This window comes from Drosophila mauritiana, chromosome 3R (genome assembly GCF_004382145.1).
Source record: "Drosophila mauritiana strain mau12 chromosome 3R, ASM438214v1, whole genome shotgun sequence".
NCBI classification, from domain to species: Eukaryota; Metazoa; Arthropoda; class Insecta; order Diptera; family Drosophilidae; genus Drosophila; species Drosophila mauritiana.
In genome coordinates, this window is record NC_046670.1 from 24148441 (window position 1) to 24165376 (window position 16936).

The window sequence follows — 16936 nt, forward strand, 5'->3', positions numbered from 1 at the left end:
TTGCGAGCTTGCGATTCTCACAAACAAGTGCGGGATTTGAATGGGTCTGCATATTTTATTCTTGTATACTACAGATATAAGTCGGGAAATACGCCAATTTTGGGCAATTAAAAACCATCTGGATTCATTGAAAGTATGTATGTATTTATATATAGACATGTACATGCACTTCGATCTTGCAGTTAAGGTGTACAGCATTTTACAATTCAACACTTACAACAACAGCGCGGCTAATTGTTAAGGTTCGCATCCTATGTACAGCCCACATGGTACACATTGTCTGGTCATCCATCGTCAATCTATGTACATACATACATGCACTTATCCGCATCCGCATCCGCATATCCGGCCGGGCACCACATCGCTCTTGCCTTATCGCCTAAACAATCTAAGTAATGACTAAAGATGCCTGGTTGTCTGGCTTACGATCTTACCATCCTAAAACTAATGAAAATGTCTCGGGTGTCTACATGAGTGTGCGTGTGCGTGTGTGAGTGGGTGTTAAGTTTAGTTGTGTGTATTGCTGCTCGGATTTGTTGATTCCTAGATTAAGTTTAGTCAATCGAAAGTGAGATGTGCTTGGTTGGCGTTCACATTTTATACAAGGTCACCTCCATCAACCTTATCGCAACTGGAGACAATCGAAATAGGCGTACAAATAAGTTTAAAACAATTTATAATATAGCACAACTCTCGCTCCTAGGTTAGTCCTATTTGGTTTTGCCCGCAAACAAACATGTGCTAAGCACCAAGCCGAAGAATCGTCCTCCGGGTGTCATTGCAGGACAAGCCGTGCGCGTACACAATGATATAACTGCCTAACTAAACATTAAGTCGTTAGTAGCGCTATGTTGATTTCCTTGACCATCTTGACGCGGTGCAGCATCCGCTGCAGTGCGTCCTGCCCCAGAGCCTGCGTCGAGTACCAAACCGGCGAGTCCGGCACACACGAGCGCTCCGGCTGCAGATAAAAGACATCGTTGCGGGTCTTCACGCTCTCCGGGCTGTTAAACAAACGTAGGTACACGATTAGCAATCAATTCCATTAGGTGTTCAAGCATACTAACTAACCATTTGGAGAGATAAAATTCGTAAAGGCGGACGGGACAGCGCAGCGGATTCTCCTCATTCTCCTGCTGCTCGTAGACTTTCTTCTTCCGCGGATTGGCATCTGTTTGAAAAAAGGCAAGAAAGAGCTCAGTTTCTGTGCATCCCAAGCAATGTTGAGGACTTACCCAGACCCGCCTGCGGTGGATAGAATCGTAAGAGCACGTTTCGTGAGCCAGGAACTTTTGAATTCTGTGACGAGCGCTTCCAGTGCTTCATTATGTGCGAGAAGGATAACTGCATGTGCTCCTCCACGGTCTGAAAAACCAAACGGAATTTAGAGCAGGTCAACAAACGCTGCATCATTTACTCCTACCGTCAGATTGAAGTGCTTGGTGTTAAAGAACATCAGCGTGCTCAGCAGAACATGCGGCGAATGGGCGCCCAGTTGCTTGCACTCCCACAAGTGCTCCTCCTCCACGCGAGTGACAATGTATTCTGTTTAGGTGTATAAAGATGCGATTACGCTGGAACTGGCTCATTTCAAGTTGATTCAACTTACGCGAATCGTTGTAAAGCACGGAGAACTTGCGCGCCACCTCGTCAAGGCACTCGGTAAACCGCTCGTAGTACGGATCATAGAATATGTTGTCTATGCGTCCATTCACATACAGATATTGCTGAATGCCTGAAGAAAGAGATTCGAATAAAATCAAATGGTACATGTGTAAGCCCGGAGTAACTACATACCCAACACAAGGTAGTAGATGGTGTCCGGCGCGTATTCCGTCCCGTTGGGCTTGCGCACTTCCTTGACGAAGAGGCAAAGCGAGTAGTTCAACTCGTCGGCGGTCATTTGAAGCAGCTCCGTCTTGAAGGGCCGCCGGCGCATCGAGCTCTTCTCGATGTCCGCGTTCTTGGTCATCACCCACTGCTTCCATGCGTTCACCCCGAAGGTGTACTTGAGGAACATTTGGGCGTCGGGCTTCTCCTGCGGCTGCTGTGCCTGCTGCGACTGCTGCTGCAGGGCCGAGTGATCCATCTCGCCGCCGCGCTGCCTCTTCACCGGCGAGCGGCTATTGCGGTTGGGTGTGTCCATGACGACGCCTACGCCGCGCTTGCGTCCACGTGGTGTTCTGAAAGTAATACAATTGAAGGACATGAGTATTGATCTCTGATTGCCATCCCTCTTAACTCACCGCTGCGTGGCATCAAGCATGTGATGCTGCTGGTCGAGATGATGTACTCCCATTTGACCCATGCCGTCGTGACCCATCGGCGACTGGCTGCTGATCGTATTCGCCGTCATCGACGTTTCCAGATCCACCGTCGAGGTCTGGTGATGATTATCGTAGTCGCCTGTGGCCATTTTGAGGGCTATCTGCAGCATATCGTCGCCGTAGGGATTATGTCCGGCTCCGCTGACGTCCACCACTTGCTGTTGTTGCTGCTGCTGGGCGACGGACTCGAGGGTGTTCTGGTACTGCAGAGTGACCAGGCCCGGATCCGGCTTGATCTCGTTGTCCGAATCGGAGTCCGATTCGTGCTTCTCCTCTGCCACCATCTCGGCCATCATAAGCAACTCCGCCTCCAGCGGATCCTCTGGCATCTTGTCCTGTATCTTTTTGATCTCCTTAAGAATACCTTGCGCCGTGTTGCGCGTGGTGGGTATGAAAATAGGCACCGGGATTGGCAGCGGAATGGGCACTGGTACGGGGAACGGAGCCGAGTACATGTACATGGGTTGCGGCACGAAGATGGGCACCGGAACCGGGATGAGCACCTTGTTGGAGTAGTCCTTCTCCGTCTGTGTGGCGCAATCCCGCACATCCGGACTACACTGCTCGCCCTGGGTCACCGTTAAGGGCTTACAGCTTATGTTCACGTTTCGCACGGACTTGGGATATGGTGGCACTGTGATGATCTTGGTCTCCGTTACCGTAGCCGGCCCGAAGTCCATAGTCGTGGTAGTATTTCGCCTGCCTGGAATGCCCATGTGGGAGCTGCCGCCTGACATAGTGGGCGATGGTGAACGCGCCGAGTAGTCCACAACGTGCTTGCGTGGCCTTCCTCGCGGTGCTGGCGGATGGACACCCGGCATGGACAGCGGCGGGGATGAGGTTCCCGATTCCCGGGGACGTCCACGCTTCCGACGAACCGTCAGATTGCCAATCCGGGCTTCGGTTTCGCCGCTGGCGAGCGATTGCACCGTGGATATAACCGGTAGCATGGTGCCCGAGCCGGATTTCTTGCCTCCAACGCCACCTTTTCCAGTCTGCAATTACCGGGGGACATTAATTATATATAACGTAGGTATGATAATTAATTAATTTACGTTATTTTCTATTTTAATGTGCATTGAATGAAATTAAGATTGCAATTGAAACTTGAATTGAAAGCCAAATTGAAGTAAATGGATTAATAATCAAGCGAGCAGGTAACTCCAAAAAACACTTCGTTTATGTTTAATATTTTAACACTTATTGCATGGCTACTATTAGTTTGTAAAATCTAAAAAAAAAAACAGAGTGTATACCCTTTTAGTTTATTATTTAGTTTTTGACTCACGTGGGAGAGCTTCAGTTTGACACGTTTGGGCAGACCCGTGGGAAATGGTGCCGCGTTCTTGCTGCCTCGATTGGATTGTTGCTGGGACTTGGAGCTGCCGGGGCTGCTGCTGGGCGGCAGGTCGCTGTCCAGCGTGAGGGGAGCGCGGGCGAACTGATTCTGGAACTGCATCACACACTGGTAGGTGCAGAAGTTGCGCATGGAAGCATCCGACATGGTCAAATGATACTGGGGCGTATTGAAGTTGGAACAATTGTCGCATTTGGTCACCGCCCTGGCGGAGATGTTGCAGCTAACGCCGTGCATGGTCAGGCAGTTGATGGAGCAGGTGAGCGTCTCCTGATCGTGCGGCCCACCAATCTGGTAGATCATGTCAAAGTTGTACTTCTTCACCTTGCACCACTGGCAGGAGACGATGTGCCTGTTGACGATGATGTACACGTTGATGCAGACCCGAGAGCAGAAGACCTTCGGTGACTGCTGTTCGTTGTAGATGGTGTAGGACTCGGCGCTCCGCCGCTCAAAGTATTTGGAGCACATGGCGCACGGATCGGCGTTCACGTTGCTCACAAACTTAAAGGCCGAGAAGCAGGGATTCGAGCAGAAGTAGTGCTCTCTGTCCTCCAGCAGCATCTCCACCCTCACTGGTTTCTGGTTGTTGCACACACCGCAGACATCGGTGCGCAGTTTTCGTCGGGGATTGCACATGCTTTCGTAGCGACGGAGGCAGGGTTGCGAGCAGAAGTCCTTGAACTGATCCTTGTCACCCACCGGGGCGAGGAAGCCCTCCTGCCCGCCGCTGATGTCCTTCTGGCAGCAGGAGCACGTCTTTAGACCCTTCTTAAAGGTGTTAAGGCAGCCGGCGCAGCAGAACTGCCGCACATCGAAACCGAATCGCACGCAGTACTTGCCAAGCGCTATGGAGCTCACCTCCTGCTTGCAGGTCTCGCAGGTGGAGCCAATGGTGCGCTGATAGCTGCCCAGGCACACCTCATTGCAGAAGTCCATGGTCTCCCACATGAGCTGCTTCTCGTCCGTATTGATATCCGCCTCGCAGTCGGCGCAGCGCCTTCGAAAGCTTTCGATCCTGTCCAGGCGCGCCGTCTCTGCCTCCTCCACCGTCCGGGCCACCACGCTGCCGTCGGTCCGTTTGCTGGGCGAGTTTTGTGGTGGCTGTAGCGTTGTGGCCCCAATGTTGCGCACTCGAATCGAATGCCGCTTCAGCTTGAATTTCTCTGGCTCCTCAGCGTTGAGCAGATTGAAACAATCGTCATTGCAAATGTAGAAGCAGTCCTGGTCCTGCTTGATGAAGTACTTGCACCGCATCTTATCCTTGCATTGCAGGCAATCTTGCGTGTTGGCTGGAGTAGCTTCCTCCTCGGCATCTTCGCCCTCGCCATCAGCGCTCGCCTCCGCTTCGTCGGCGCCTTCTTCTCGAACCACTTCCTCGACCAGGAACTTCTTGCGGCGCACAAAGTACTTGCCGGGTTGATCGTCTAGCAGGGCGTCGACACAGGCCGTGTCGCAGATGTACTCGAACCCGCTGGGAGCAGCAGGCTTTTGCCGAGCATCCTCCTCCTCCTCCTCAGCGTTCTCCTCTGCCTTATCCTTTTCCTGCTCCTTATCCGTTTCTTCTGTCTCCTCTGGACTCCTATACCGGAACCCACAATTCTTTTCATCGCCGCACTGTTTGCACTTCTGTACGCTGCCAACGATCCAACTAATGATGATTTTCGGCGTGGAACCAGGTTCACCCGCTCCGGCACTGGAGGATTCCTCGGCTGTGGGCTCGTCGGGATCGGGAACATCGCCACCGGCCTCCTCTTCGTTAGCTGCTGCATCTACTCCATCTGCTGGCAGGAAAACGGGATTTACATTAGTTTAGGCACAAGCAACAGATGGATCATTCAATTTCGTGTTGCAAATAAGCATAGGCAACCAATACAAATGCGAATTCATAGATAAACTACAAACTAAGGGTCAAACTGAATTTTTTTTTTCAAAAGCAATCATTCCGTATGCTCGAAGCCAATTTTGTAATAACAAACTAAATTTAAAGCAAGAATTAAAACAATAGAATGCAGTCGAATAAAGCAGTTAGTGAGTTTTGCCCAGGAATGAACCCAATCTGCTCACCTTCTGCAATGCCTGTTGCTGCCGACTTAGCTCCAGCTTGAGCATCTGCAGGCAAAATGGATAGAGTAGAGGTGGGATAGGGCATTTCAAGTCTAAGTGTGGAGCACTTACCAGTTGGCGTGGTTGGGGATTCGTCGGTGGCGTCAACGGCAGCTGCACTGTCGTCTTCTGCATCGGCGGCGGCATCTGCAGGGGACTTTCCATCGTTATCGGGAGTCTTGGCTTGCCGCTCCTCGGCTTCCTCCTCTTCGGCGGCCTTCTCGGCGTTCTCGCGGGCCAGTTCCTTTTCAGCTTCAGTCACTTCCGTCTCTTGATCGTCGGGAATGAGGCAAACATCTGATTCCTCTGGCTCCAAAACATTTTCCACTGTGTCTGTAATGTAGATAGTTCATTCATGAAGTCTTTTCATAAACATGCATCAAAGAAGTACTAAGACTTACCATCCCCATGTTCGGCTTCACCGGTTTCCTCCGCATTTTCATCCACCTGCTCAGATTCCGCATCTCCTTCTGCATCCGGATCATCTTCATCGGCGGGCGCATCTTTCTCAGGATCGTGGCCATTGTCCTGTTCCTCTAGGCTAGTGTCCACCTCATCCCGGCCCTCCGGTGGCTCTGCATCCTCCGCCTGGTGTGAGTCTGCGCCCACGGACTGCATATCTACATCATCTGCCGCCTCTCGCTCCAGAGCTGCGTCGTCTTCTGCTTCCTGCTCAGCTTCACCTTCTGCATCCGCCTCGCCTTCCCCTTCATCCACATCCATTGCCTCGGGTGAAGCGGGACCGCCGTCGACAGCGTCTGCTTCGGCGGCAGCTGCCTCCACCTCCTCCGCAGTGGCCTGGAGGGCATCAGTCTCCTCCTCCGCCTCCTCTGGCTCTTCCTGTGGATCTACCCTGACGGCTTCTGTTTGTGGCTGCTCATCCTCACCGCCTTGAGGCTCCTCGTTGGGCGTTGGCTCCTCGGCGGGCTCCTCCGCATCCACGGGATCCGCTGGTGTACTAACCGCCTTATCCCGCGACTGGTTATCATCGGCGTCAAGTGATCCCTCGGAGATCTGTTCGAAGTCGTCATCCCCCTCCTTGGCAGCGTCGCCCGTTGGCGGTTTGCTTTCCTGCGCAGCTGCATCCTCCGCTGGCGGCGAGGCGGGCGTATCCAGAGTTTCACTGGCTGTCGCCGTAGTCTGTTCTCGATCTTGATCCTGTTGTTCCTCCGACCTGGGGGTGGCCGACTCCGGTCGCGCATTGGAATCGGCGCCGAACGAGTCCAAACTGGATATCTCCTCCATTTCGCTGCTTGATTTTTTAACCGACTTTCGCTATGCGTTTGTTTATATAGACATGAAAACTGCAACAAAAGGAAAACAAACAACAAATGGTTAGGGCTCTTCTATCGATAACATTCGCGGCGCGGCGGACTATCGGCTGGCCAGGGCCCCACACCATTGCCGCCTAAAATGTGTACACACACACGCACAGGCACACCGACGCACACAAACACACACCGAGCCCACGGTACAGTGCACGAAAAAACAAAACATGCGCCTCCAGAGAGAAAAAAAAAGGGGGGAAAAAAGGAGGAGTGTGTCTGTATGCGCCGCTCTGCCAGGCAATTAATATTACTGCACTTGCATTATCTTTTTTGGCCGCGTTGCATGGGCGGCTTTTCCGTACTTTTTTTGCTGCCTTGCCGTACGGTACTTCGATAATCCGCAATCCGAGCGCCGACTTTTTTTTTCGGACAGCACGAGTTTGTTGTGGTGAGCGCGTCTCCACAGGCGAATTAACTGCCTTTCACCGCTGCGCGTGCGGGCACATCATTAACGGTCGGTTCACGGTACGCGCAAAACTTTTCATCAATTACCAAACACCTTTTTGCACTGTGCAATTTTTCGCTTTCTGGCCACTGTGTGAATTTTCGGCTTTATGCGAGTAAAATGGCGCACCAGTGTACCAAATGCGGCCCTCGCATAACGCGTTCGCTTCTTGGCTGGTATCTGCCGGAAAATACCGAAAATGGCGCATTCGAAAATACCGTCGTGGGTGGTGCAACCGGTTGGCAGCACTGCCCGTTTAACTTTTTCAAAAATGCGTCTATAATTTTGGTTGCTTTTCTTCAATAGGAAATTATTGAAAATTATAACTTAGTCAGCTGTTTCAAGCTTCTCCTTAGATGAGGTTCCAGTTTGCCATATGCAAAAGATACGCAATACAAAGCTATTGGAGGCTAATATTTTATTGCATTATTTTCAAAAATTCTTGGGTTTTTATGCGCGAAACTTTGGGAATACCACGTAGTTTTCTAGTTTTGATTGATGAAGCCTTCGGCATCCAGTAGAACATTGGGGAAATACTTGATAATCTTGGTGAAGTGCGGAAATTTTTGCGTGTTGGCGAATGTAATCTCATTCATCTCCTGGTACTGCTTCAAAATATTGATGAGCTCATCTGGAGGCACTGCATCCGTCACCAGCCAGTGCTGGATGGCGTAGTTTAGGGCATAGACCGGGAGTTTCATCAAACTGGGTTCCTGGATCAAAGATGCGCCTTCCTCTATGATTTTCTAAAGGATAACTAAGTTAGCAAGACTCCATTTTGTATTCCAATCTACTCACCTCGATGCAAACGCGCTCCACATCGATGATGTTATGCCGGAATGCCAGGTCGAAGGCCGGGAAGATGCCATCCAGAGGCCATTCCTGCTCCTTCAGTTTCTCGGCAAAGGAGCGGAGGAGCTCCGGCATGTTGTAGGCGCAGGACAGGATAAATATATCCCCCACCAGCTTCAGCTGGACCAGCGGCGAGGTCACCTCGAAGGTGTATATGAACTCCAGGAAGATCTCCACGCTCTCGGGCGAAACCCCATTTATCTGGAGTACGCCGTTCCAGTCTTTGTTCTGGTACACGTCCTGCTCCAGTTTGTCGGAGGCGGTGGCCAGGAAGATCCGATGGCAGCCAAACTTCTTGTAGCACACACTGACCGCCGGCTCATCGGATTGAGGGCAGTTGCTCAGGACGTGCACCTGGCAATCGGCATCGGCTCCACTGCGAAAGTATTCCAGTCGGCGGTTTCTACTTGTCGCGCGTTTGGATCCATCACTCGGAGAACCCAATGGGAATTCCTCCTCAACATTCGATGCAGCTGTAGTTCTGGGCACCACGAGTTCCGGTCCCAAGCTGGAACTGCGCACTGGTTTCAAGTTCTGGATCCCTCCCTGGGCGTCCGCCTCATCCTCCTCCTCCAGGTCTGCCCACCGATTGGTGCTTCCCTGGAGGGCTTTGCCGGCGGGCTCCTTCTCAGAGTCTGACATTCCTGCCAGGGAAACCCCAATTTCGAATTCCAAATTTTGTGCTATGTGAGAGCAAAGGCCCCAAAAAATCCCCAGTCACTATGAACTGCAAGCTACGTCGCCTGGACCTGTTGCGAAATGGCCAAAAGTCGGACTGCGAGCTCCATGTTTCGCAACCGGACAAGTTGAAGGAGGGCAAGCGTTGTCCATGCATCTTCCGCTGCCACCAGGTGATGCTCATCTCCGCCTCCGCGGAGTTCGAGCGCCTGATCAGGGATCCCGAGTTCCAGAAGAACAAGCGAGTGATCAGCGTGGACGACGCCTCTCCCACCGCCTACGAGGCGCTGCTCCTCTACATCTACACGTACGAGGTGTGCAATGCGGTGACCATTGACATGTGCGGTGACCTCATGCTGCTGGCCGAGCGCTACGAGATGCTGGACTTTATCGACTGCTACATCGACAAGCTGGCCCACCAGGAGTGGCCCATGGAGGTGGTTCTGCAAGTCTTCCACCTGGCCAGCGAGCATTACCATCCGGCACTGATGGATCTCGTGGCGAAAGTATGAATTTCCACACTTTTATCTCCCTTAATGCCCATGCCTTTCCAGAAAATCCTGCCCGTAGCCACCCAGGTGCTCGAGGACAACTCGTTCCTTAAGCTTAGTGTAAAGGAGCTGAAGGCTCTGATGATAATCCTGAAAAAGGATGGAGATCTCTCCGATCACGAACTGCTGACCTCGCTGAAGAACTACCAGGAGGTGAACAACCTGCGCTACGAGAACATGGAGCAGTTCCAGCAGCTCGTTGAGGTGACGCAGTTGTTCGGCAACGTCCTCTTCGAAGTGGATGGCACCATAGTTGTGCCCGAAGTACCCGAACCTTCGCCGGAGGAATAGGTAGGTGGTTTGTTTACACAAGAAAATAGTCAGGATGGTGTACATATCTAGAGGGATCATTTATTGGATGACGAATCGAAAAACAAACAAATCGAATAATTCATATCGGCTTAAAGAATAAATACTACCTATAAACATAATACCCGAAGGGGCCGAGGCCGGTGCAACAAAATCTTATAAATCAATCAACGGAAGCGGTATGCCTGGTATCGTAGGAGTCCTAGGAGGACGTGCGCAAGGGCGTGCGCACTTCCAGAGGCACCATCTCCACATCGCCGTCGGATTCACAATCGCCATCGCCATCGGCGTCCTCGTCAATGACCAGGGAGCTCGGCTTAACGCTGAGAAAGTCATCGCTGTCAAGCATCTCGTCTTCGTCGTCCTCGTCGTCCGCGCTCTCGGAGAGCTCCTGGTCATGGTCCGCCTTGTAGCCGTTGCTCTGGGACTGCTCCGGCAGCTGCTTTATCGCAGGAACAGGTGTATTCATCTCCCTCAGAATCGGATCAGCAGTATTGCTCTCCAGTTCGATGTTATTGGAATCAAACTTGCAGATGACCGCGATACGCAGATTCAGAATCAGGGAGTAGAGCTTCACGGCCGGGCCCACTTTGAGTTTCAGGTACTTGTCCAACTCCTTGCGCCCCAGCATCAGCAACGCTCTGCCGTCGATGTCCTGCTCGAAGATCAGCTTGGCAATGTCAGTGGAATCCAGGGCACGCTCTAAGTACTCGCACACATCCCAGCTGGTCCAGTGGAGCGGATTGGTTCGCACGTCGTCCAATTGGAAGCCGCTGTTGAGCTGCCAGAGGCGATAGTTTGGCAGGAACTGTGGTCCGTAGTCCTTCACAAAGGATCTGGCTATGGCCAGGGAGCGTTCATCCGGCACCTGCTCCGCATCCTCCTGCTTCTGCTTTTTCACAACCTTCTCCTCACATGTAGGCGTCTTTCGCTTGGCTTGCACCTTTTCCGCGACCTTCGGCTGGACAATCTCTGGCTGGGAGTCCTCCTTAATGGCTTGCTTGGCCTCCGAACTGGCTCGCTTTGCTTTCTTCGCCCATCCACGTCTGATATTCTCGGGCGCCACACGCGGCGGCTTCACCGTCTTGGAGCGCCACTGACGCCAATTCTCCGGCGCATACGGACAGCATTCCCGCAAAGCATGGACGTTGAGGTTGAAGCGCTTGGCGTTGCCAAAGCCCCGACATCCCTCCACATCGCAGGGCATCAAGGACTTGGGCTGAAGATAGCCAGGCGGTGTTTCCAGTTCGTGCGAGGTGGCCTCGCACCAGCCGATGGGGTGCAGATCGGGACTGTCGTCCTCCAGCCAGAAGTAGTACTCCGTGGGCCAGCAGTCCAGGTGCAGCTGAACCCGGTAGCCCTTCCGCGTCACCACTGTGGCCGGACGAATCAGACAGGGATTACGCTGGTCCACCACCTCCAGTTTCATGCGTTCCTGGTACTCCATTGGCTGGCGTGGTGTGAACAGCTCCTTGGAGGCGGCCATTCCACCAACCTCTGATATGTAGTCATCCCAATTGAAGACAGACCTCTGGTAGTTCGGCGGAACGATCAACTGCTGGCGTCCCTCGTGCCAGCCGCAGGGATGGATGTACGGTGAGGTGATGTGTACCCACAGGTCGTAGCAGTCATCCCAGCCGTCAAAGTGGACTCGAATGCGCTCGTCCAGTATATCCGTCACTGTGGCCACACAAATCTTTCCCGTGTCGTTCAGGTCCTCCGCCTCGAGATGCATGCCCACAGCAAAGCCGTTGCGCACATCCATCTGCTGCTGCATATTCAGATGACCAAAGAGCGCCCGCGGAGCTGCCTTGCAGCCCGTTTTCACCAAATAGCGGCTCCAACTGAACCGCTCCGAGTTGTAGTCCTTGGGCGCTTGCAGAACGCGTGCTGTCTCATCGCACCAGCCTGGCGGAAAGATGTCCTGCGAGTCGGCGTTCACCCAGAAGTCGTACATGGAGGAGTAGCCGTCGAAGCTTAGCTTCAGCCGATAGCCACGAACCTCGACAATGCTGCAGACACAGAAGAGCGAGCAGTTCTCCGGATCGATGGCCTCCAGCTTCATGCCGAGCTCGAAGCAGTTGGGACTGATGGGGAACGGATTGAGGAACAGGTGGATGGGCGCTGCCACATCCTTGCCCTTTGACTTGAGGTACTCGCTCCAGCGGAATTGCTTTCTGGGCTTATCCTTTTGACGTTGCTGCAGCTGTTCCTGTATGGCAGACAGAGATTTGTGGGGTTTGTAGCTGGTTTGCTGCTTTTGTGGCAAATCTGGCGCTGTTCCAGCTGTTTGCTCTAGTTGGGTACGGCTTATCTTGCTCTCCTTCTGCGTACTCTGCGGCAGACGACGCTTCTGCGATCGACGCACACAGTTAACGGAGCAGAAATCTGTGGCAAAAAATAATATATAATATATATAGAGTTTAGGGACTTTGGAAGCTGCTCTCTTTACTCACGTGGTGCCAGGAAGTCGGCGGCGGGTCCGTGGCAATTGCAACGCTGGCACAAGTACAGCAGCGGATGGATGCAGTCCGAGGGCCTGCGGCCGGGACGATCATACAGAGGCAGCTCGAAGTATGCAGCTGGACCCTGGCGTGGCTGGCAGCGTTCGTTTATCTGCAGAAAATTGAACTCATTCAGCTCGAACCGGACGGTGGAGTTCTGCAGGTTGGCCGGCTGCTGGCCGCGCCATTTCAGCATGTTCAGGTTCTGTATCATGCTCTTTTTAAAGTCATTGGTCTTGCTGCCAGGAGGTGGGTACGCATCATGGTCGTTGGCTTTCCTGCCATTTCTTGCAGGTGGACTTGATGGCTTCGGATCGGCGAGTTTGGGCGGCGGCGACTTTTCCGATGCGTAAGAGCCGCAAGAGGATGAGGCGGAGGACTTGGGCGGAGTATGGGGCACCTGCTCATCGCAGCGCAACGAGCGCTCAAAGTCCTCCCTGCTCAGTGGCAGAGATTCCGCCTTGATGATGCTTATGCCAGGCAGCCGGCTGAGTTCCTTCTCGGTTTTCTTGGCCGGCACCTCCTCCACATCGCTGTTGGACGAACTGTCGCTGGAACTAGAAGAGATTGTCGTCACGGAGGAGTTCTTCCTCACTGCCTTCTTCTTGGCCGTACTGGTGGTGGTGGAAATGGTTATCCCTGCGGGCAGAATGGGCATGGTGATCTGCTTCTGCTTCGGCGTCTCCTTTTCCGGCTTCTGCTTCGGCGTCTCCTTCATTTTCGGCTTCTGCTGCTCCTCCTCGCTCTCATCATCTTCAATGGTGATGGTCTCGATTGGCGCATTGGGCTGCTCGATCACATCCACCTCCTTGGCCATAATGGCCACCGAGTGACGTCGCTCGTTGTTGGCCACTAGCGAAGTGGGATGGTTGGACACGAAGGACTTCGAGCGTTTCAGTTTGGGCAATCCCTTGGGCCCAGATGGCGGGCGTTGAGTGATTTCCTTGACCAACGGTGGTTTGTCCATTGCCTTCTGTTTCTGCTCCTTGGCAGGCGCCTTTTTCTCCTTGGCTGGTCCATTTACGGAAATCTCCAGAGGTTTAGGAGTTGGTTTGGGTGTTGTCTTGATTGAGGGCTTTGCAGTGGGCTTAACGTCGACCTTCTCTGGAGCTGTAACAACAGGCGCCACTGCCGGCACAATGGGCGCTTCCTGGTTGGGCAGCGGCACTGTCTTGATGGCCGCGTGCTTCGCCTTAATCAGACTCATTTTGTTATTATTAGTGGTCGGCTCCTCCGTGCCAATGGGCATCGCCGCTTTGGGTGCAACAACTGGCTTTAGTTGGCTGGCACTAGTATTCAGTTTGTTGTGGTTCTGGGTGCTCCTGGTCTTATCCTCGCCACTGGAGTTCGGCGATGTCAGAAGTTTCTTCACATTATTCGCCTTGCCGAGAACTAGTGCATTCGGGTTGCTCTTGACCTGGCTGAACTTTAGACGCAGCTTGTCCACCGCCACCTTGCTGAGTATGAGTGGAGCACGTGGCTTGAGGGGATTGGCCAGCAGGGAGACCTGCGCACCCGGACCCGTGCTGGGAATCTGGACAGGTGCCGCTGTACGGTTGCATCCAAATGGAGAGCAGAAAGGCAGAAAGATAGAGACACGAATTAGCTTTGAGTTTTCTTTAATTAGTCACCCGAAGGCAATCCGATTGGATCCTCCATTGAACCCGAACCCGAACCCGATCACCGCACCGCCGCACCCCCACCGCACCGATCAACTTCGCTCTGGCACTGCTGATCCAAAATCTTCTCCTCTTATTGCAGCTGCAAAAACCTGATCGTCATCATCAGTGTCGCTTTGCTGGTGCTGCTGTTGTTGTTGCTGTTTTCGCTGGCACCCCGCCTTTTGCATACTGCTATTGATAAAGCCAGCATATATACATCATATATATTGGAAATAGCAATAAGTTCTTCGTGTTGCTTCTCCGATTCGTACCGCCCCAGCCATGGAACATGGCAACCACCCAATTCGATGCTTGGAACTTATTTTCCGAAAATGGCACACGCACACAAACCCTATTAAATTGGTGTTATGAAATGTGCAGCAGTCGAACAACAACTAAAAACTAAACCCGCAGAGCGATGTGAACAACGAAAGTAAACTATAAAGATTGCCCCGCACCCCACACGCACACACACACACACACTCGCGCGAGCACACACACACACATCTGCAAGAGTGTTTCCCATTTTCCGACTGGCCTCGGATCTGGGGATCTGTTCTTCCTCTTCCTCTCAGACTGGGGAAACCCACTTGTAAATCATAACTTACATAACTCGGAAGAAGGGGAAAGCGAAACCCTACACTCACCAGTTTGTATTTTCGGTGGAACGGCCGTTTTGCCCATGAGCGTTAAAGGTGCTCCTCCAGTTCCGCCTCCCACGGCGACTGCTGCAGCCGATCCTCCTGGCTGGATGGGCTTCTTGCTGGTGTCAACGGTAAGGCTGTTCTTCTGCAAAGGTGTTCCGGAGCGTATGACCACCGGTTGGGCATTGGATGCACCTCCGCCGAGCAGCGTGGTCTTGCAATTGGGGGCCAGTATGGCCACCAACGGTTGGCTGGGATTAATGGGCGATGGCAACAGCTGGAACAGGGGAGCATCTGTTGCTCCGGCAGTGGCACCAGCTCCAGCGGACTTTATGGAATTTGGCACTATGTTGACCGTCTTCAGTTTGGATTTCATTGGCTGGACATTGCTGATGGTGATGTTGCAGGTCTTGTTGCCGCCCATGGGTGCGAGGGGCAGGAAGCGCAGCTCCTCCTTGCGCGGAGCCAGTGTGAGGAGGCTGTTGGGGTTTGGATTTCCGCCGGAGGCGCAGGCAACACCATTGCCATTCACGGTAGATGGAGAGATGGCTCCTCCATTCGCTGGCGACATGGACAATGATATATTGCGCTGGAGCTGCTTGGCCTCCGCACTGGCCATCGACAATGGCAGCATTTTGAGTCGTTTAGGCTAAGAGCTATGGATTTGTGTTTCTTAATTTTTACCAGCGGAAATCGAAGTTATATTCTAGTCTTTACAATGTTTGTACGTTGAGGCGCACAAAAGTTTTTGGCATTTTACAATCCGCACCGGCTTTAGTATTTTTTTGTATTCCCCCTTTTCACAAAACTATTTGACAATTTGTAATGTTCTCGATGGCCCGATTTGTGCTTTATATATGTATATTCTTCGATCACTTTTGTTTTAATCGAAATCGCAGAAATGTTTAAGTTTTTGAATTAATGTTATTGTTTCGCGCGTTTCCTTGCACTCATTGTTCGTGTTTCTCGGTTCTGATAATATACCAACAGGTATTTAAGTGCGCAGATTGCGAATTAGTTTTAAATATTTACGGTTACTTGGGTTTGTTATTACCTGAAAAAGGTTAAGTTGGATTTAGTTTTGGGTGCAATAAAAGGGTTTTAAAGCTGCAAAAGCATGGTAATCAGAAAATAGCTATCAGGTAGCAGTTGATTTGCAACTTGTATGCATATATGCTGTTGAATGTCAATCACCATCTGGCCCAATAAAAAGGGAAATATTTAGCAGCAAAGTTATTAGTTACTATACCTGTGTTATTCTCTTTCCTTGATATTTTTGTTTATCGCGCTTACTATTTCTTTTATTTATTTTACAATTTACCCGCGGCCATTGGGCAAAACCCCGTTGCCCCGGTACGGCCACACTGCACGTATATTGAATTTTGATACCATTTTTAGTTATGCTGCCCAAAGATTTATGTTATCTAAAAACGACCTGACCCTATAAATAGCTCCTTTGGGCTTTGAATCCCACCTCATGACCACATATACAAGCCCTTGATGGTCAAACCGATCCGATCTCCCAGTCCCATGTTACGTAGCAGCCCACCCAATGTCACAATAACAGAAACCTCTTATCTTGGTTCGGAAGGAATTTGGACAAGAGCCCATGGAATGCTTCTACATTTTTCACTTTCAGCGAGTCTACAGGTTCCGCTGCCAGGATCCAACTGTTGACTTACCCGCACGCGATTCGTTTTTGCCCGCGGAGCGAAATGAAATGTACAGCCGCGGAGGAGGCGGAAACCAGGATATCGAGATGCTGTTGGCTTGCCGGACACGGCTGGAATGATAGAAGTTCAGAAAGTCAGGTCGCGAGTGTCGAAAGGTGGGCCAGGATATGTAGGCTTACCTGTCTTATCCGTATGAAGTGCAGTTTGTTGCTGCGAGGGTGTTAATGCTCGTTCGACCTCGTCAATGCAGGCGTATAAACGAATGGCCAACGAAATCGGGCGGAAAATCTGAACAATTTAAGCACATTTTTCACCAGGTAAGCAAACTAAAGCAGTTCAAAACATTACGCACTGCCAGCGAAACGGAAGCGTTCTGTCGTTCAACAATATTAAAAACTGCAAAAGCATGTGTGTATTTTAATTCCTATGATCGAACGGCTCAGGTGGCAACTCTGTTCGTTGAATTTTGGGCGCCTGTTGTCGGTTATTTTGAAAAGGCGG

The 16936-nt window shown here is 51.8% G+C and overlaps 4 protein-coding genes across 8 annotated transcripts; 1 reads left to right on the plus strand and 3 right to left on the minus strand.

Moving 5' to 3' along the window:
* Nucleotides 1-127: 127 nt before the first annotated feature.
* LOC117144897 lies at nt 128-7697 on the minus strand. Of its 5 annotated transcripts, none has more exons than XM_033310323.1 (12): nt 7421-7697; nt 6192-7094; nt 5863-6123; nt 5752-5796; nt 3616-5468; nt 2247-3322; nt 1798-2183; nt 1610-1735; nt 1424-1545; nt 1236-1365; nt 1072-1171; nt 128-1004 (listed from the first exon to the last, which is right to left on the minus strand). In XM_033310323.1, the coding sequence occupies exons 2-12, from the start codon at nt 7033-7035 to the stop codon at nt 830-832; spliced, it is 5118 nt and encodes a 1705-aa protein (XP_033166214.1). In that variant the 5' UTR covers nt 7036-7094; nt 7421-7697; the 3' UTR covers nt 128-829. The 5 variants fall into 5 exon arrangements, with proteins under 5 accessions (XP_033166214.1, XP_033166215.1, XP_033166213.1 ...); XM_033310324.1 differs by having other exon boundaries at nt 3616-5465; nt 7379-7697; XM_033310322.1 differs by having other exon boundaries at nt 7379-7697.
* Nucleotides 7698-7954: 257 nt separating this feature from the next.
* Nucleotides 7955-9083, minus strand: LOC117144905. The gene is made up of 2 exons (XM_033310339.1): nt 8362-9083; nt 7955-8309 (listed from the first exon to the last, which is right to left on the minus strand). The coding sequence occupies exons 1-2, from the start codon at nt 9055-9057 to the stop codon at nt 8049-8051; spliced, it is 957 nt and encodes a 318-aa protein (XP_033166230.1). The 5' UTR covers nt 9058-9083; the 3' UTR covers nt 7955-8048.
* Nucleotides 9084-9113: 30 nt separating this feature from the next.
* On the plus strand, nt 9114-9982 carry LOC117144909. Its single transcript, XM_033310344.1, has 2 exons — nt 9114-9599; nt 9648-9982. Exons 1-2 carry the CDS (start codon nt 9138-9140, stop codon nt 9933-9935), a joined length of 750 nt encoding a protein of 249 aa, XP_033166235.1. The 5' UTR covers nt 9114-9137; the 3' UTR covers nt 9936-9982.
* LOC117144898 lies at nt 9976-16841 on the minus strand. The gene is made up of 5 exons (XM_033310328.1): nt 16615-16841; nt 16445-16545; nt 14766-15816; nt 12410-14005; nt 9976-12341 (listed from the first exon to the last, which is right to left on the minus strand). The coding sequence occupies exons 3-5, from the start codon at nt 15394-15396 to the stop codon at nt 10156-10158; spliced, it is 4413 nt and encodes a 1470-aa protein (XP_033166219.1). The 5' UTR covers nt 15397-15816; nt 16445-16545; nt 16615-16841; the 3' UTR covers nt 9976-10155.
* Nucleotides 16842-16936: the final 95 nt, after the last annotated feature.